Here is a 21,403-nt window from a genome sequence, read left to right on the forward strand (position 1 = left end):
CGGTAAAAAAAGTAAACACATTGCATAGTGATGTGATAGAACAATTAAGTTAAAGAGGAGCTATCAAGACGTGGATCACTTCAGAAAAAAATATGCTAACAATACATATATCCAAAATCTTATATTCGATCACTCCATGACGCAGTTTATACAAAAGCATACAGTAGGCAGTATTTGTTTTATAGAACATATAAACTAGAAATGAGATATCAATGTCACGGCACAAACCATATTCATCGAGCTGTATGCACCTGGGAAATATGGTGACATAAAACAAGAGCATACAAACACACACACACACACACATTTGGGCACACAAACAAACAAACAAACAAGCAAACAACAACAACATCAACAGAAAAGAACCGTGCATAAAAAGAAAACGCAATATTGTAGCAACAATTCCCAAATAAGAGCAAAATGATTGCACAATATAACCAAGAGCAACGAGAAAGCAGAAAAAGCAGAAAAGAACGGAAGATAGGTCTGTTAACACGCCCCTTCATCGCCAGGAAAAGTGTAAGTATCAAAGTTATTACATAAACAAGCAAGATACCTTCTAAAACATTTTAACTACTGAATCTTAACCGTAAAATATATTTGCATAAAAGAAAGACATAATAAAATATTTTGAATGATCACAGCGAATAATTCCGACTACAAACGTATTTTTTTCTCATGTTAAGTGTGATGTAAAAAGGCATGATAAACGGGCAAATGATTGCAGTATACTGGTCAGAATTTGCTACAGGCAGACAGGAGAGGATCAGCTCAGCCTATAGATCCCCATGAGCGCTGGACGACAAATCACACCACGCCCTTCAGTAAATTATCCACCATGGCATAGGTGCGCAATTTGCGGGGAACCTTGTACTGGTTGGCAGTTGCTCCTGTGTTTTCCAGCAAATAGTCTTTGAGATCGTCAAAGGTTCCTGGACGAACAACGAGAACTCTTGGATGTGAGATGGAGACTTCGCGACGGAGTCGTTCGTAGTCACTGTTACGCAGTCGCAGCTCTTCGTCAATCTGTTTGGGACGAAATGAAAAGGGAAGACAATGTTCAATAAGTTTAATATTAAATTTTACTCACGCTTTTTTATTACCTGATTTTGGTTTCATATAACACATTTCATTGCGTCATGATTTGGTTTCATATTCTACATTTCAAAAGGAAATCATAAACAAATCTAGAAATAGTATGTGAAAAAGATCGAATGCATCAATGGGGATAAAAGTAAACAATATGGAATCAAAATGAAAGCTTTGCTGGTATTGAAGGCGTAGAAAATGAAAGGAAAAATATAAGTGAGGTCGAATTCTATAAGATAAATTTGATAACACTTTAGCACTTAACCGAAATCGCCCAAAAAATCTGTTTTAAGCTCATTCACGAACAAAAAAAAAGCTGAACTGCAGATTAAGTTTAATTGCAAAAGAATGAACGAAGAACCCAATGACCACAAAACGATGGTTACATACTGCTCGCTGTTCTGCATCCGAGAGAGGTTTGCCTGTTTCCAGTAGCTCGATGAAGAAGAGGTAGTAAGGTGCTACCTCATCCGGTTCAGCCACTGTTCATATAAACACAGAACAAAAATAAAAACGAAAAAAAACCCCCAACAACAACTGCTTCAAATCAGTTTATACACAACTGCCATCTGTTTCATTGATGAAAACTGGTTTCGAAATGACTTACATATCCAAAACAGAGTGATCCTCATAAAAGGAGGGACTCACCTTTTATTAAGATCGTTTTGTTCACTTTGTTTGTGGATGTCTCAGCAATTCCAAAACCGATTTTCATCAAGTAATAAACGTAACACATCTCTTAGAATGGTCCCTGTACTATGTCGCAAAAATTCAAGAGACCAATCCTCTTCTCCACCGATACTGTACCGTCCCTTTAAATTCCTCCTTCATTGTTGCAGTTGCGAAATCGTTTGTGTTTTTTTTTTCTCTAGAAGAAAAAAAATCTTTCCTGCTTGTGGAAAAACTGAAAGGAACAGTACCTTTGAATTCAACAATGATTTCACAAATGATTAACAACTAGTCGAAGAGGAAAAAAAAAACCACGTGTTGATATCAAAGACAAAATGTTGATATACCTGGGCAGTCCTGTGTAAGAATCGTGCTTTCAGCCACGGCGAATTCCAGCATGCATCTTCCAGGCCAGCGGTTAACTGCTGCTCTTACACTCTCCAATACCAAGGTCTGGTCCAGCTTTTCAAAACGGAGGTTCAGCATTTGACCAGTCCTAGACAATACAGCCAACATGCAACATTGCAAACTTGGTTTTTTAAGACTTGTTTTAATATATCCATTCAAAGTGGAACTGTGATTTATATGGAAAATTGAATATTATTCCTTAAAATAATTCTAAAGAGATAACCAATAACGCTGTCATAATACTATACAGGCCACTCCCGTTACAACAACGTCTTCGGAACCGGTAGTTTTCATCTATTTTATATAAATTTCGTGAAAGGTCAACAAAAAGTATATACAAAATGTTTACTTAGATCAAAAGTTTGCAAACTGAATTCTTACTTTGTTATTTTTTACCGGTATGACAGTGTTCTTTTAAATATAAACAACAACAACAACAAGTACAACAACAATAGAAACGTACCTGTACAGGAATTCGATGACCGGCGCATTCTCGTAAAAGTCTTCGATTCGCACCACATCTCCCAACCGATATCGATACAGCCCAAAGCCTTGAGTGACGACTATTTCATAATTCTGTCCTTTCTCGACCTCGTTCAAGAAGAAGGTTTTCGGTTTATCCAGGCCCCTGCAGGCAATAGAAATGTCCTGTCACGCCATTGTTTCTGTAAAACTCCTTTCTGTATAACCCTGCTTTACACTTTCATCTCATACTAGAATTGGTACTACAACCAACGCTACCCCTTATTTCAACCGTACCGATAATACCAATGATGTCATAGTATGAAACATGACTGCAAATATGAAAAATATTATTATAATATATCATGATTATGAAAAACCTTCACACCGCCATTTTTACCTTCCATTTAATGGATTACACGGATCCACATCAAAGCATTTGAAACTCACATGTCTTGCTCTCTGATGAATTCAAACAAAATTCGGTCGACGAAAGGCAGGTAGCCACTTTTGAGGACCTTTGGCCCTGGACTGACGCACATGAAGGCCTCTGAACACCCGTAAACTAGCGTGATCAAAGGCAGTCCTGTCAATATGTATGTGGGTGAATAAACAACAATTTATTTGCATTAATGCTACCGTTTGGAATCTGAATCTTACAAGGAGTGTTTATTTGTTACCTTATTTCTCTCCTGCAGTGATAGTTAAACTTTAGTTTTACATAGAGTGCCTGTTTTTCCTCAAGGTCAATTTGCCTCAAATCTGCCAGCAAATGCTGCCATAAATGGCGTAAATACAATGAATCACTTTAGCCCCACCAATTGCGAATTGGTAGATAGACGGATTGGAATAGTAGTTCTCATGAGACAATGTAAATAGCAGTAATAGATATCCTTGACTATTTTATAGTCAACATATTAGAGTGTGCGTTTAGCTGACATTCTTCGCTAAGCATAAATACAGGTTTCAAAATCATAGACTTGCACTACTGACTGTTACAAAGTAGTGAACAGAATAAAACGTGCTAGAATATAATCTGACTTTAAATGATAACATTTTTTTTTTCTCACTAAGCTCGGATTATTAGAGCTCACCGAGGCCAGAGATGACACAGTCAGTGGCATTTCGTTAGGTACATACGGTTATTTTTTTATGGTTTTTATTTTTAAGTTCTCATGTCCAAGCTTGAATAGATCTATAGACTTTAACTTGTCTATGTGAAATAATTATCAGCAGGGGATCATTCACCAGCCTGACACGTTAAAGTCACACAGCCCAGGAGCTTGGGCCCTTTGAATTACCGGTACACATTATCTTTCCTGGAGGGCCGGAACGAATCATCCACCATGTATAAGCAGCAAACGACTAGTAATCAACTCTTAGATAATAATACCTTCAGCATACGTCTGACTAATCCTTGGCCAGCTACCCGACGAGTCAATACCATGGACACCTGGAATACTAGGCCAGATTCTCTTGACGATCCGATGAAAACCCTTTTCAAACTCCTTCTCAAGTTGAGTGGCTCTCTTCGGGTCGGCTCCGTGTCGGGTGAGGTCTTCGGAAAGCTGTCGGCGTATCTTGGCTGGGAGCTTCAGTGTTGGATTAAGAGTTCCATGCTTTATGTCATACACAAGTTGTTTCCAGTTGGTCTCCAACATCTTCATGGCACTCTCCAGGAAGTGGACAAACCCCAGTACCATGGCACCTATATCTGGATCTAGGAGGCCAAACAGTAACTGCACATATAGGGCTTCGTGTAAGGTGGTGATCTTGTATCCAGCAGGGGGCGTAGAGAAGCCACTGAGGCCCAGATCGTACCCCTCAGGAATCGTCGCTCCTGTCTCGATATCTACCCCTGACTTTGTTTTCAAAATTTCTGGTGCAACATAGAAGTAGAGCGTCTTCTTAAGTGTACCAACTTGGTAAAGATCGTTGTACACAAAGCTCATAATGGCCATAGCATGGGATATGAGTCTCATTCGATTAATCTGGGGGATATATTTGGATTTGCCCGTTGTTCCAGTTGTCCTGATATACGACGTAGGAAGACCGTGAATGAGGACGTCTCGTTCGCCTTCCACCATTCGATTAACGTAGCTCCGGAAGTGTTCATAGCTCGTGAGAGGATGTTGCCTGCGAAATTGTTCGAGTGAGTTTACTTCCATGAGGCGGTGATCTCGCCCATACACGGTGGGTCCATTCCGCTTGATTATTTCTCGCAAGAGACGCTCTTGATGATGCATTGGATTCTTGCAGAGCTCCAAAAGCTTTCTACCTTCACGCTTTCCAAATTCGTTCATCAAAAACCTTACAAGAAAGTGTGCAGTGACAGTCGTTAGGGTTTGTCGCGGTGTTGGTTGTTGGAAGAGAATCCAGGCATAAAGAAAAGATGTCAGTAGAAGACATAGGCCAAGAGTACCTAGAAAGACAAGACAGATATGAAGCAAAATTAATATTGTAAGGATTATTCGAAAACATGAAGAGACATGGAATTACACCAAGTTGCTACCAATTCCTTATCAGGGAATTAGAGACATCGACTTTAATGAATTGACTCTAAATATAGTTCTTAAGATAAAAAGCTATGGGTGCCCTTTATGGAAGAATGCATAACCGTAAACCGGCATGTAGGAAAAGTATTGGTGATTACCAAAAATTCCAAAATTGAATATAGCTATATAGCTCTTTGATAAATTCTTGTTCGACACAACGCCAAGATATGCCACATATTCCGGCACACCTCACAAGCGTTCAACTACAAATACATCCATTAGAGCAGAAGTTGCTAGAAGAGGAAATATGTCGTTGTATTTTGATGTTATGTCCCATTTTTCTCGTCAGGTAGCCTACAATGACACGAAACTCTGCATAGTCCATGATTGGAGTGTCATGTGGACTGCTAGAAATTACCAGATATGAGACGAAGCCACAACATCGATGAACCAGACAGAGCAGTCCAGAAGAGTAGTCCCGATAGGAGAAATAACGTCAGGCTTAGTAAGCCCAAACGATTGTAAAGAGAATAGGACGCCATGTTGTAATGGTGCTCCGCAATGTTATTGCTTCAACCAGGAACCATGCAGTACTGACGCCAACTCAAGAAAGAAGACAGAATCACTAGAAATGACAAGAACTTTTAAATCTACTCTAACTCTATAAATGCAGTTCCCTTATTACTTGAACTTTGAAATCAAATATTTACTTAATTACTTGTTCCCAGACGATAAGAGAAGCACGTAGTCTGGCCCATTAAATGAGTTCGAAGTCTAATATACATTTCCATGCTACGATTAAGGTCATCGTATCATAGCCCTCTTTCCCTGTGCTACCCCAGAAAACATCACTTGGGCAGGCTTTTCCAGCTCTGCTGAGAACACCAAGTCGTATTACATTTATGACAGTGCATCGCAAAACTAAAAAAAGTCGCACGCCAATGCTTTAGGTGACGACTACAAGTAGATGAACCCATTAGGTTATTATCCTTCTGTCAACGTATTTGTTGAAAGAGCAGTTATCCTTAAATTCTACATAAATAATTCTATAGTTCTGGATGATAAGTCGATTGCAATTTTTTTGTTGTTGCAAATAAAACTGTCTTAAAATACGATCAGGTATGTCTTAGAGGCCCCCTTACTCATCTAAAAATGAAAAAAAAAAAAAACAAAACAAAACAAACACAGACTCTTCACCTTTAACTCTAATAACTTTTGAAAAGAAACGTCCACCATTTATGAAAGCTAGCATTCGTCATGAATAGAATGCGCTTATATAGTGTGCAAAATATCAGCTCAATCTAATAATGTCTTCTTTATAATTGCCCTCAGATTTACGCCCTGCTCTTTTCCCCATTTACTGCGCAGAACATTTCTGGACTAAATACATTTAAATGCAACCTAATAATCATGAGCTAGTTTAGTAATCTGGTGATTGCATGAATGAATGTGTAATTCAAAATCAGTAGCATCGATTTATGCTTACCTTGTTCTTCATGTTTTCCTATCTGTCCAAGCAGTGTAATCTTCTTTTTACTGTTGTCTTTACGGTGATCTTCTCAGTGCTCTTCTCTGTCTTTCATTTCTCTATGTTAGGTGTGTGTGTGTGTTTGTGTGTGTGTGTGCGTGATATTCTGTATGCTCAGCAAGGAGATATTTCCAGAAACGACTTTTTTTTCCAAGTCGTGCTCAGTCATGGGTACATTTTCATAATCCACTGTGGTTACTGTGAAATGTATGCCATGATTCTGACTTATCACTTTCATTTGGGCTTGGCGTAAACCTGTTGATTATAGTCGCCTAATACGTTGCAGTGGTGGTCTTCACACTTTGTGCTATGAAGGTTATTTGCAGGTAATTTTCTATCCATTATTTCAATATTCTTCTAGCAGGGTAGCCCTTTCAGATGGTTAACTCTTCTACCAAGGGGCCTGCTCACATTGTTTGTTTGTTTGTTTGTTTCATTTATTTCAATACGGTTAAAAAAACCCCACTATCAGCCTCAGGACTGTTTTTCAGTGAGTCCGTATATGTGACACTGCACCTCAAAACAAACAAAAAGTCACCAGACATCAATTTTTAATTAAGACCATATTCTGAAAGAGCAGACCTTAAGCTTTAAAATGATGTATAACTCAAATCAAATGGACTCTCCTAACATACCTAAATATTGGAAAGAAAGCACAAACTCAGGAAAAGTGTGAAGTGAGAAAAGAGGCTCTGAAGTACAGTGTCTATTCAAGCGCTTAATCTTTACCAAGCCGTACTGGCTGTGCAATAAATGGGACAAAAGACAGGAAGTAAACCACCAGAGTAACAACAATGAAGGGATTATCAAATTAAACTGAAATTAGGCATGCCTCATTAACGCATTCTGTCCATAATTAATGCCAACTTTCAAAGCAGTAGCCCTATCCTTTCAAAAGTTATTAGAGTTGAAAGTGAAGAGTGTGGACAAGGTTTTTCAGAAATGAAAAAGGGATTCTAAAGACACACCTAATCGCACTATTCTACCAAAAACACACTTTCCTGCCCGTTTTATGATACCAAATTTTAGCATAATGTAAAAGAAGACCCGCTCCTTCAGAAAATATGAAAAAGTCAAGTTTGGCTAGGTTGACCCATTTCACTTATTTTCAGTCCTCACGCAAAATCAGTGTGTGCGACTTTAGTTTCGTTTTGAGGTGCACGGTCACATATATCAATATACATGGTATAAAACAACAAAAATAAAATACAAAACAAAAACAGTATTCACAAACACGACAAGAAACATATTGACAAAGCAAAAATACAGTAACAAAGTTTACTCACATTGTTTGTTTGTTTGTTTGTTTCATTTATTTCAATACGGTTAAAAAAACCCCACTATCAGCCTCAGGACTGTTTTTCAGTGAGTCCGTATATATCAATATACATGGTATAAAACAACAAAAATAAAATACAAAACAAAAACAGCATTCACAAACACGACAAGAAACATATTGACAAAGCAAAAATACAGTAACAAAGTTTGATAAGGGTAAAAAAAAAATATAGATACAAAAAACAAAGGGGAAAAAGTAATCTAGACAAAAAAAAAATAAATCATACAAATCTGAAAATTACCATATTCAAAACGGAGTTTGGAAAATGATACAATTAATGTTTGACACAAATCTATTCAACTGGGTTTCACATCTGAGATTAATCGGGAGGCTGTTATAAACTTTTGACGCTACATACAATGCGCTGTTTCTCTTGAAATTTGTGTTTGGCTTTGGGAGGGAAACTTTGGATACGTTATTTCTCAGTTGGTGATGTGACAATTTTGTTGTTAATTTAGCAGAAATCTCCCTAGGAACAAGTTTGCGTAGTAGTTTGAAAACCAATATAGCAAGATCTTTTTCTAAGTTCACATTCAGACAGTCTATATGTGAGGTTTCATACAGTAGCTTTCGACTGTAGGCCTGCATACCATTTACTTGTAGGATTATTCTCAGTGCCCTATTCTGAACGACCTGGAGTTTCCGTATGGCGGTAGAATTTGAATGCATCCAAATTGTATTACAGTAGTCAAAATGGGGTTGTATCATGCTTTTGTACAATAAGATCGCGGTATCTAGGTCAATGAATACGCGTGTGCGTCTTAACACGTGTAAACTACTTAATGCCTTTGACTTAACATGACTTATCTGTGGAGTCCAGAACAAATGACTATCGAGAATAACGCCAAGGTATTTGCATTCCGAGACAAACTCCAGCTTGCTATTTTCAATAAAGAAGGACACGTTACGAAAACGGGATAATCTCCTTTGTGATCCCATCAGCATAGTGCACTTTTTTACATTCAATAGTAACTCGTTATGGCTCCGCCAGTTCACTACTGAGGCTAAGTCATCATTCACCTTTCTTTCAAGCTTATAGGGGTCTTCAGTTGCTACGTATAGACAAGTATCGTCTGCGTACAGAGATGCTGTACAATGATGGACAACACGAGGTAGATCGTTCATGTATATAATAAATAACAATGACCCTAGTATAGGTACCTACTGCCTTGGGGCACCCCAGATGTGACAAATGATGTGGTCGACGTATGTCCATTTATAATAGTTACTTGCTTACGAAGAGAAAAGTAACATTTGAACCATTTTAATACATCATCACTGAAACCGTACAATTTCAGTTTCCTGAGCAAGATATCATGGGAAATCATATCAAATGCTTTTTCTAAGTCCAAGGTTACCAAACCCACAACATAACCATTGTCTATGGCGGTGCTTATATTTTCAGTGAGTTCTAAGAGTGCAAGGCTTGTCGAGTGGTTTAGCCTAAATCCAAATTGATTCGGGCACAAGATATCGTTCTCCGTGAGATATGTGTATCAAAGTCTGTTTAAAAAACAACTTTTTCCAATTACCTTCGATAGGACGGGTAACACAGAAATCGGCCTGTAGTTGTGAGGATCGCAAACATCTCCATTTTTAAACACGGGAGTTATCCGAGCTAATTTCCATTCATCAGGAACATGTCCTACCATTAATGAGAGATTCGTTATATGTGTCAACGATTTACCAATGCATTCAATTGAGTCCTTAATTACACTGCAAGGAATATAATCAAGTCCTGTTGCTTTATTTCTGGGTATTTCCTTTACTATTTTCGACACATCCTTCTCAGTAACGGGAGTGAAGTAAAATAAAATATCACGTGACATTGGTTTGAGAAATTGCTCAGGATTTGCCTGGAAATCAGTCGATGCCTTTCTACATCTTACAGCATCAGCATAATGATCATTAAACACATTTGCTATAATTTTACCATCTGTTATTTCTTCACCATTTGATTTAACCTTTTGAATATTAGATGTCTTCTTGCCTGGTATAAAAAAAAAAATTGTACTAATTTCCATATAACATTATGTACAGACACAAATGTCATGTACATAAAATCAAAGTTCAAACAGTGAAATAGCCTTACATACTACAAGTCGATCATAAATACTCCAAGACAAAAGAAAAAGTGCGAAAAAAGTCAAAAAGTATTACTATTTACAGTTGGAAGGGGAATTAGGAAAGTATTGCCACTTCAGTTATCCCCCTTACACTATTATTATTCAAAGTCTTCAAACTTTATATAGACTTCGCTATCAGTCCTTCATTCAAAATGTTTTTTGTTTTATTTTTTGTAAAGGTCATAATATTTAAGTTAAACCATCTATATCTTTGATACAATGTTCAATAACTTTTACGGTATGAGTGAAGGTCAGAAATTACAATTATGCTACACCGTAAATTAACTAATGTCTAATTGAGAACGAAGCAATATCTACTCTATCATTTTCAAATTTACATAAAGCGTTTACCTTTTGAATCTTCCTTCGTTCATCTCGTTCCTCTTCCTATACTTTATTTAAATTCAATTTCATCAACAAAATCAATGCCTAAAGTATTGATTGGTCGATTCATAATATCGAGAAATTTGTATAAAAAAGAAATACAGATTATGAAATAGTATATTACCATATCATCCATGCATACGTATACATAATCATTTATCAGAAAACAGAGCGCACTTTGCAAAAGAAACCAAGAAAAATTAAGGCAATAGAAAATGATCTACTTGGAACCAGAGCTTTCACTTACTACATCACTCGATAGAAAACAAAGATAGAAAAATCAACTGGCAATTCATACATTATGCTTTTTTTTTTAATATGCGATATTGAAACAAACTATTCATAAACACTACTTATTACATATTATTACAAGAAAATAGAACCATGAAATAACAAAATGATATTGGAAACTGTTCATTAAGACGTATGAACCTTGAAGGAGGGAAGAAATAAGCTTGACGATATCATATTGGACAAAGTGGACCTTCATAATACTTATCATATTTTGTTTTTTCAACCTGTCAATTCTTTCATTCTGTTTGGATTTTGTTATTTTGTGTCCTCATGACTGCATTTCTTTTTTATTTTTCTTGTTTAGATTACTTGAAGAAGTAAAAATAAGTCATAAAGTATAATTCAAACTATACGTATAAATAAATATTATAATTACGTGTATAATGGGGGGGGGGGGTGGACAATGCATACTTTACAACGGTGACAGAAAGTAAGCACGTTGTATGGCGATGTTATAGAGCAATTTACTGAAATAGGAGCTATCAAGACGCGGATCACTTCAGGGAAAAATATGCTTATAACACATATATACATACCCATCTTCTTATATCTCGCCAATCCATGAAGCAGATTACACTAAAGCATACAGAACGCAGTAATGAAATGAACGGAGATATCAATGTTACTGCACAAACCATGTTCATTGAGCCTGGTATACCAGGGAAATGTGGTGAGATAAAACAACAGTACACACATACACACAAACACAAACACACAGTTGGCCACACCGTACAAAAAGACAAACAAACAACAAAACAACAACAGAAAAGAGCCGTGCGTAAGAAGCGCAATATTGTAGCAACAAAACCCAAATAAGAACAAAATGATAAAAAATACAAAGAAAAGCAAAGAGAAAGGAGAAGGAGAAGAAAAGAAAGAAGATAGTCTGTTAATGCGCCACTTCATCGCCAGGAAATGTATAAGTACCGATGATATTAAATCAACAAGGAAATACCTTCTAAGAGATTTAACTGCCGAATCTTAACCGTAGAATATTTATGCATAACAGAAAAACTTAGCATAATAGAAATTGATGAATAATGACAGCGAATACTTAGGATTACATATGTATTTCGTTCTCATGGTAGGTGTAATGTAAAAAGGTACGACATAGGGGCAAATGAGTGCAGTACACTTGTGAGAATTTCCAACAGGTGAAGATCAGCTCAGCCCAGATCCCAGTGAATTTGGTGCAATGATTACACCATGCCCTTCAGTAAAGTATCCACCATGACATAGGTGCGCAATTTGCGGGGAACCTTGTACTGGTTGGCAGTTGCTCCTGTGTTTTCCAGCAAATAGTCCTTGAGGACGTCAAAGGTTCCTGGTCGAACAACGAAGACTCGTGGGTGTGAGATGGACACTTCGCGACGGAGTCGTTCGTAGTCACTGTTGCGCAGTCGCTAGCTCTTCGTCGATCTGGTCAGGACGAAATGGAAAGGGAAGAAAATGTTTCTTTTTTCTAAATTGCATATTCCATTTCACATTTCATATTCAAATGGTACATGTAGAAATCGTGTGCGTAAATTGTCGACTGCCTTGAATAAGAACATTTATACAGTGAGGAATTAAAGCATTATTTGTCAGACGCAGCTTCTCATGCAAAAGGTGGTTAAAGAAAATTCTTAATTGAAATTTACATCTACAAAGAATTATGAAATGAAGTTGGAATGAGATGTCAAAGAAGAGAGAGAGAGAGAGAGAGATGTAGTTTATGAGAGAGATAGAAAAGTTAATATCAAATATTTTAGTTGAAAATGGAAAAGAAAGGATTGTTTCTTTCTTATCCCAGTGCATGAATTCGGGTGAAAAAAAAGTGACAATCAGTTCTTCAAAATAAAGACTCGCAGATCAGCCCAAGGTTTTTCTACTTTTTATTTCAAAGAGGATATTGCATAGCAATACAGTGTGGTGTTTATTGAAGAACAGCTCGTCAAAGTTACATGTACGTCAAAAAAAAAAAATATCCATACAGAGCAATCCTCGCGACCGGCGGTTTTTTTTTTTTTTTTTTTTTGGTTATCTCGAAATTTCGTTCTAGCCGAACAGTATGGTGACTAAGATATAATCTAATGATAATTTACGGACATGAAATCTGAATTCGTTGTATCGAGAATTTCGTTATATAGCTGTAATCATGTTCGTTCCAACAGGATTGCACTGTGTACTAACAACCAATGTGCCTGTATTGCTCCAGGCCAAATGCCCCTTTAGCTCTCTCTCACATTGCATCATAGACAATGATTCAAAGCATGATAAAATCCTATATCTTAGTCCCACATTGCAACGTATACTTTAGCTTTTGACTTAAATCAAATCTCAAAATGTACAAATTTGTACTTACACAACGTACACGTATTCATAAATTGAACAAAAGCGTCTTCAATAAAAAGCTAAACTGAAGTTTAAATTTAACCAGACTGAGTGCAGAACACAATGGCGATATCACATACTGCTTGCTTTTCCGTATCCGAAAGAGATTTCCCTGCTTCTTGTAATTCAATGAAGAAGAGGTAGTAAGGCGCTAGCTCATCCGGTTCAACCACTGAAAAGAGAACCAAGGTAAACTCAAATTTGAATCAAATGACAATAAATTCCATTTGCTTGACAATGATATCGTAAACTGCTATTATGATGAGGGACCCTTGAAAAAAAAAAGACGTTACGGTGTACAGTATAGCTGCTTCAAATAAGTTTACGTATTACCTGCATCAATATTGTTTAACCCTACAAGGCCCAAGAGGGGGGGGGGGGCACATTGTGCCCCCTACCATATTTTCATTTGCCACTCCTGCATCCTTTACCAAATTTCAACCAAATTTGGTGACTTTTCCTAAAATCCTATATTTTGATGTATAGTTTAGCTTTGTCCGATATGGTTGCCATGGTTGCCATGGCATCCGTAGACTGACAACCAAGTTCGTCAGATTTTGCATAATTTTCTGTTTCAATTTCAGTTAACAATATAATAATGGATGAAATTGGGGTTTTCTTGGCTGTAATTTGCTGGAGGACCAGAGGGTGAAGAATATGGTTGTGAATTACCCTGAAATGGTCTTCTTATTATTTCCTTTATTTTCTATATGACATATGCACCAAAAAATAGATATAATAGAAATAACCGAAAATACATTTTCCAAAGACACCCATTTATTCTGCGTTATCTTCATACAAACTTTGCCTGTAATATCATTTGTTTATCATCCATTATTATTAATCTGCAAACTCAAAATTTCAAAAATTTGGAAATATGAAATGCGATGCCAATATATGTATCCATACCAAGCAATACATCATAGGTTTTATATATTTCTTTATATTGTCATGAATAGCGGCCCATATGTTGACCTTGAGAAATTTCAACAATAAAAATAGTGAAGGTTGACTTGCTTTTCCTTTGTGGCAAATATGAAAATGATTGATATAAGATGAAAACATATACACTGGGGATAAAGAAATAAAAAGGAAAAACATGATTTTAGCGTATGTCATATGTATTTCTTTATATTTTGGTAAACAGCGCCCAAACTAGATGACCTTGAGAAATTTTAAATGTTGGGTCATGTAGAGTATGAGTTGCTTTACCCATGATGTCTCAAATATGACCGTCATACATCACATAATAAAGAAGTTATATAGGGGGCACAATGTGCCTCCCCCCCCCCCCCCTTGGGCTTGGAAGGGGTCAAAATAGCTTGGGCTCTATAGGGTTAAAGGACAAGTTCACCTTTATAGACATGTGGGTTGAGTGAATGCAGCAATAGTAGTAGAACTTATCTGTGAAAGATTGGGGAAAATCCGACAATCTATTCAAAAATGATTAATCTTTAAAGTGTCTGCGCAATCACTGCTGGATGCGGAGACTACTACAGTGTATGATGCCAGATGCGTTCAACAATATAAAGAAAATAAAAAAAAAAGAATTCCACAAAACATTACTTTTTGAATAAAGTGCACATTCCTTCAACTTGTCACTGTCGAATGTTGATGGGGTAATAATAAATTATTCCCCCTGCCTTCTTAAATAGAGAAATCGAGTGAACTTTTGTTATGCGAGAAAGGTGAAAATAATAGTATGTTGAATTTTCTTTATACTCTCTTTATATTGTTGTACCCATGTGACATCACAAGCTTAGTCTTCTCATCGAGTTATAATTGAGCAGAAATTCATAACTGTTGAACTGATTGTCTGATTTTCCTCGAACTCTTACTGATGTGTTCTTCTAATATTCCTGCATTCACTCAACCAACGTGTCATGAAGTTGAGGTTGTCCTTTAATGATACATGTTTAAATCAATTGCTCGGTAATTTGTTCCAGTTGTGGATTTTTTTTTGTTTTGTTTAGATGTGTCCCTGTTTGTGGAAAACAGTAAGTAGCATTTCCTTTGAAATGCACAATGCTTTTAAGTTTTGCTTCTTTTCCACAGCTGAACAACCAGTCGATGTGGAAAAGACATATACCTGGGCAGTCCTTTGTAAGAATCGTGCTTTCAGCCACGGCGAATTCCAGCATGCATCTGCCAGGCCAGCGGTTGACTGCTGCTCTTACACTCTCCAATACCACGGTTTGGTCCAGCTTCTCAAAACGAAGATTCAGCATTTGACCAGTTCTAAACAATACAGACAACATGCAACATTGCACACTTGGTTTTTAAGACTTGTTTTATTATATCCAAGCAAAGTTGAAATGTCACCTATATGGATATTTTGAATGATACTCCCTGATAAGTCCATTTTTTAAGATTTTGAAGTACGGTCTCTGTCATAAAGTACAAAATAATATCTTTTAAATGATATATTGGTCACTACATATAAAGGTAAATTTTTCAAGTTATGGTCAAAAGAAGCAAAATTTTCTATTATTCTTTTTATTTTTCTTGACCTTTAATCGCAAATATCTCCATTTGGCAAATCTGGACTTATCGGTTTTTGCGAACAAACTCTTCATATATATATATATATATATATATATATATATACAATAGTTTCGGAATCTTGATTTTTACTTCGTTATAACAAGTTTCATTATAAGAGTGTTTGGGAGTACACTGTAGTATCGCCCCCCCCCCCTTAAAATAACAACAACAACAGTAGAAACTTACCTGTACAAGAATTCGATGACCGGCGCATTCTCGTAGAAGTCTTCGATTCGCACCACGTCCCCCATCCGATATCGATACAGCCCAAAGCCTTGAGTGACGACTATTTCGTAATTCTGTCCTTTCTCGACTCGTTCAAGAAGAAGGTTTTTGGTTTATCCAGGCTCCTGCAAGCAAGAAAAAAATTCCTATCGTGTCAATGTTTCTTTAAAATTCCTATGTGTTTAGCCCTGCTCTACATTTTGATCGCCTACTAGAGCTGGGCAGGCTTCATAACCCATATTTCAACCTTGATAACACCAATGATGACATGCCATAAAATGAAACATGGCTTTGTAAATATGAAACCATAATTCACACCGTGTCATGGATCCAGATCAAAGCATTTGAAACTCACATGTCTTGCTCTCTGATGAATTCAAACAAAACCTGGTCGACGAAAGGCAGGTAGCCACTTCGGAGGAACTTTGGCCCTGGACTGACGCACATGAAGGCCTCTGAACACCCGTAAACTAGCGTGATCAACTGGAGCCCTGTCGAGGTTTGTGTAATGGTGAATAAACAACAATTAAGATTTGCGTTAATATACAAGTGTATTCGTTTCTAATGTTAAACTTACTTCCAATAATCATTTTCCTTTTACTTAGTTTCTCTGCTGTGGTGATGTCTACACTTTAGTGTTACATAATAATTGTGCCTGTCAAAGGACTCTGCTCTTTTTTTTCTCAATACGCCTCAGACAAAGGTTAGTGTTCATTATTCCAGAGGTTCATTAGTCCAAAATGAAAAAATTTCCTGATCTGAAAGTGAAAACGTAATACCTTTTAACGAAACATCACTTACTTGTCAGATTAATTTATCTTGGAATAACGAATTGTATTCACAGCAAATGCTGCCATAAATGGTATTACTGCAATGAACCACTTCATTCCCACTGACTGTGCATTGATAGATATACCCTTTGGGGTTGTTCTTAGGATACAATGTTAACTGCAGCAAGGGATACCCTTAATTGACTATCCTACACACACAAAAAAAATGTTGAATGTGCGGTTGGGTGATATTTTTCGCTCATTATAAATGTACTTTTCAAGACTAAAGCCTTACACCATTCACACAGACAACTGCTTCCCTGGAGTAGATTAAATAAAAAAGTATAAAACATTACCTTACTTGATAAGATAATATTTTCTTTCACTAACTTAAGTCTAACTCATCGAGGCTAGAGATATCACTGTCAGTCAGTGGATTTTCGTTTTGTGCATGTAGTGACGTTTTTTTGTTTTGTTTCGATCTCCAAGCCTTGCTTTATCTGTTTACTTTAATCTTGCCCCAAACTTTGCTTTGAAAGAAATTCAGAAATATGAGCCATTTTAAAGTTTCAAGCACTCAGACATGATACATGTTTATATAAAGAGGTATTTTATCTCATCAAACGAGAGCGATGTAAACTATCATGAGATTCATGTATTTTGTGTATCTCTTTGGAAACCATGCTCTGGCGTACTGAAAGGCCCGTTGAACCCATGACTTAAAAAAAGGAATAAATACAACATGAGATCAAAAGCACGTATTTTCCCCATGTTTTCAAGGTAGGTGTCTGGTGTTGGTTTACAGTCAGTTGGACAGTGATGGGAAGTCTTGACGCTATTCTTCACAGAGAGATACTAGGGAGCTTTAGATTTTAAACGCGCGGACTTCAAAGGGAAAAAAAAAACATGGTCTGAGCGTGCGCAGAATCGCGGGTCAAGTTGACGCACGCTTCTGCGCACGCTCAGAACATGTTTTTTTCCCTTTGAACGTCCGCGCGTCTAAAATCTAAAGCTCCCTAATCGTGTACAAGCGTAAAGACCAACAAAAGAGTGCACATCACGAGTCATACAGAACACTAGTCATGCAACGGACGAGTAATACGACCCACGAGTCATACAGTCCACGAGATCAACACAAGGCAAATGAGGTCCACGAGTCCGACACTAGGGAAAAAAAAACCCTAAAGTGCTACAAATTGGACTCATGGGCCTTATTTGCCTAGCATCGAGCTCATGGGCTGTATGAGATGTGGGTTTCGGTCTCGTGGATGACCCCTTGCTGACAACTATTTCCCATGAAATGTTTGGCCCTTTAAATCACCGGTGCACATTATTGTCCTTGGATGGCCAGAAAGATTCGTCAACTTTAACCAGCAAACGGCTAATGATCAATTCCAGATATAGTATACCTTCAGCATACGTCTGACTAATCCGTGGCCAGCTTCCCGAAGAATCGACGGCATGGATCCCACGGATGCGAGGCCAGATTCTCTGAATAATCCGTTGAAATCCCTTTTCAAACTCATTTTCAAGTTGAGCGGCTCTCTTCGGGTCGGCTCCGTGACGGGCGAGATCTTCGGAAAGCTCTCGGCGTATCTCGGCTGGGAGCTTCAGTGCTGGATTAAGAGTTCCATGCTTTATGTCATAGACGAGTTGTCTCCAGTTGGTCTCCAACATCTTCATGGCACTCTCCAAGAAGTGGGCAAACGTCAATACCACGGCACCTATATCTGGATCTAGGAGGCCAAATAGTAACTGCACATATAGGGCTTCGTGTAAGGTGTTGATTTTGTAACCAGCAGGGGGCGTAGAGAAGCCACTGAGGCCCAGGTCGTACCCCTCAGCAATTGCGGCTCCTGTCTCGATATCTACCCCTGACTTTGTTTTCAAAATTTCTGGTGCAACATAAAAGTAGAGTGTCTTCTTAAGTGCACCTACCTGGTAAAGGTCGTAGTACACAAAGTTCATAAAGGCCATGACTTGTGATAAAATGGCCATTCGATTAATCTGGGGGATATATTTGGGTTTGCCCGTTGTTCCAGTTGTCCTGATGTACGACGTAGGAAGACCGTGAATGAGGACGTCTCTCTCGCCTTCCACCATTCGATCAACGTAGCTCCGGAAGTGTTCATAGTTCGTGAGAGGATGTTGTCTGCGAAAATGTTCAAGTGAATTCATCTCCATTAGGTGGTGATCTCGCCCATACACGGTGGGTCCATTCCGCTTGATTATTTTCTGCAAGAGGCGCTCTTGATGATGCATAGGATTCTTGCAGAGCTCAAAAATCTTTCTCCGTTCTCGCTTTCCAAATTGGTCCGTTAAAAATCTTACCACAAAGTGTGCTGTGACTGTCGTTAGGGTTTGCCGCGGTGTTGGTTGTTGGAAGAGAATCCAGGTATAAAGAAACGATGTCAGTAGAAGACATAGACCAAGAGTACCTAGAAAGACAAGACAGATATGAAACAAATATCGTAAGGATTATTCGAAAACAGAAATGCCGTTAGACATTGACAAGTTGTTGCAGATTCCGGGAATTAACTACATTAACTTTAATGAAATGACTCTAAATAATAGTTTTTAAGATATAAAGCCATTTGTGCCCGTTATGGAAGAATGCATCACCGCTAACCGGCATTTAGGAAAGTATTTATAATTACCAAATTCCCCAAATTGAGTCTGGTTAGGCCTAGCTCTTTGATAAATTTATGATAATTATGACACAACGTCAAGGTAGCTGACATGTTCCGGCACACTTATCAAGCGTTCAACTACAAGTAGGGCCTATAACCATTAGAGCAGAAATTGCTCGAAGACTAAATATTATATGTTGGTATGTTCTTATGACAGGCCCCATTTTACTCGTCAGGTACAAGAACGCGATGCTCTGCACAGTCCATGCAAAATATGTGATAAGATATGGACTGTTAGAAGTTACCAGATATGAGACGAAGCCATAATCTTGAAGAATCAGACCGTGCAGTCCAGAAGAGTTGTCCGGATATCAGAAATAACGTCATACTTAATAGGCCCAGACGCTTGTAGAGAGAATAAGACGCCATGATGTTATGATGTCTCGTAATATGTTATTACTTAAAACCAGGGACCATGCAGTATCAAAGTTAACCCAAGGAAGAAGAACGAATCACTTGGAGGGAACCGAGCTTTTAAACTGAACTCCAACTTCAGTTCTCATATTACTTGAACTTTGAAAGCAAATATATATTATTTGATCACTTGTCCCTAGACGAGAAGGAAAGCTCAGACTGACCTGCTAATGGAGTTCAGAGTCCAATTTACACTTCCATGTCACGTTACAGATAATTATCGTATATGTAAGTGCCCTTCCACCCTTATGTTGAGCCAGAGAACCCCACTCGGACATCTTAGCCATCCTCTTCCAGTTCTGATGAGAACACCAAGTCTTCATAATCACATTCATCGCAAAACCAACAAAAACTCGCACTTTACTTATACTTTTACGTATACGTATACAAATACTTTACGTGAGGACTCAAAATAGGTGAAATGCATGAGTCAACCCATAAATGTATATCCTTCTATCAACCTATTTTCTGTAAGAAACGGTTCTTCCTTTACATAATTCTACAGTTTGGAATCATAACTCAATTGCCTGGTTGTATGTGTGTTTGTTTATTTGTTGTTTTTGCAAATAACACATTTTTAAAATGTGATTAGCTATGTCTTAGAGGTCTCTTATATTGCTGAAAGAACCCTTCACACACGTTATATGCTTTCAACTAGAATTACGTTAAAAAGAAAATGCTATACTGCTTTGAAATTTTGTGTTTGTAATCGATATAATGTGCGTATAATGTGTGCAAAATTTAAGTTTAATCTGATGATGTCCTCATTGTCGTTGCCCGAATAAGAGTTACATCCTTTTTTGTCCCATATATTAGACAGGGAGCAGCTTGGTGAAATTAAGCACTTTCAAGAACAAATCCGAAACTTCACAGCCTCTTTTCTCAGTTACCATTCTTCCAGGGTGTATTCTTTCTTTACACTATTTAGACACATTATCAGAGGAAAATCCACTTGCATTGGATTATACATTATCTTAAAGCTTCGAATTTTCTCTTTCAGAATCTACCCATTAAAATAAGTAAAAATCAATGTTTGTGGACTTGTTGTGGTATTGTGATGCAGGGTAACATTTGCGTAATGTCAATTGGCTTAACAGAGATCCGCTTTTTTAAAAATTTAATATTTGTATTATCATATTTTTGTTTTAGCTTCTCAGCTGATTAAACCCGGAAGTGGCGAAGAATGTGAACTAAAACGATCCAATTTTTCTACTTCTGAACCCTCTTATAAAAATCCTACAGTTACGAGCCTGCAAATACTTAGCTCTACAATGGCTGAGTAAATAGATTTAAAAAAAAAGCAAATCCTGAATCACAAATGAATTACGGATTCAACAACTTATTAAGCATGAACTACTTAAGTATGTTGGTGACAGCGTATATAAATGAATGATTTAAAATTAGTGACATTGATTTCTACTGTTCAACATGGTTATTGAATAGGTCCTACATACTTGTATTGTTTGTATTATTCTCTATTAAGAGTTCCTGTTTTTCATATTTTCTTTTCTATCGCAGCTACAGGCATGGCCGGCGGAACCGTGGGGGCCGTGGGCTCGCCCCCCCCACTTTTTGTGCACCATACAGAGACAT

General features: G+C 37.5%; 3 protein-coding genes across 3 annotated transcripts; all 3 read right to left on the minus strand.

Moving 5' to 3' along the window:
- Positions 1 to 407: 407 nt before the first annotated feature.
- LOC139734787 (uncharacterized) lies at positions 408 to 5,721 on the minus strand. The gene is made up of 7 exons (XM_071645579.1): positions 5,542 to 5,721; positions 4,022 to 5,050; positions 3,079 to 3,214; positions 2,630 to 2,794; positions 2,106 to 2,254; positions 1,480 to 1,571; positions 408 to 1,026 (listed from the first exon to the last, which is right to left on the minus strand). Exons 1-7 carry the CDS (start codon positions 5,663 to 5,665, stop codon positions 808 to 810), a joined length of 1,914 nt encoding a protein of 637 aa, XP_071501680.1. The 5' UTR covers positions 5,666 to 5,721; the 3' UTR covers positions 408 to 807.
- Positions 5,722 to 11,993: 6,272 nt separating this feature from the next.
- On the minus strand, positions 11,994 to 16,017 carry LOC139734810 (GH3 domain-containing protein-like). Its single transcript, XM_071645595.1, has 4 exons — positions 15,898 to 16,017; positions 15,257 to 15,405; positions 13,211 to 13,339; positions 11,994 to 12,118 (listed from the first exon to the last, which is right to left on the minus strand). The coding sequence occupies exons 1-4, from the start codon at positions 15,960 to 15,962 to the stop codon at positions 11,994 to 11,996; spliced, it is 468 nt and encodes a 155-aa protein (XP_071501696.1). The 5' UTR covers positions 15,963 to 16,017.
- Positions 16,018 to 16,287: 270 nt separating this feature from the next.
- On the minus strand, positions 16,288 to 19,817 carry LOC139734811 (uncharacterized). Its single transcript, XM_071645596.1, has 3 exons — positions 19,642 to 19,817; positions 18,116 to 19,144; positions 16,288 to 16,427 (listed from the first exon to the last, which is right to left on the minus strand). The coding sequence occupies exons 1-3, from the start codon at positions 19,763 to 19,765 to the stop codon at positions 16,288 to 16,290; spliced, it is 1,293 nt and encodes a 430-aa protein (XP_071501697.1). The 5' UTR covers positions 19,766 to 19,817.
- Between the last annotated feature and the right edge of the window lie 1,586 nt (positions 19,818 to 21,403).

This window comes from Diadema antillarum, unplaced genomic scaffold (genome assembly GCF_040938485.1).
Source record: "Diadema antillarum isolate AM-2024a unplaced genomic scaffold, OU_Dant_1.0 seq00000547_RagTag, whole genome shotgun sequence".
NCBI lineage: Eukaryota > Metazoa > Echinodermata > Echinoidea > Diadematoida > Diadematidae > Diadema > Diadema antillarum.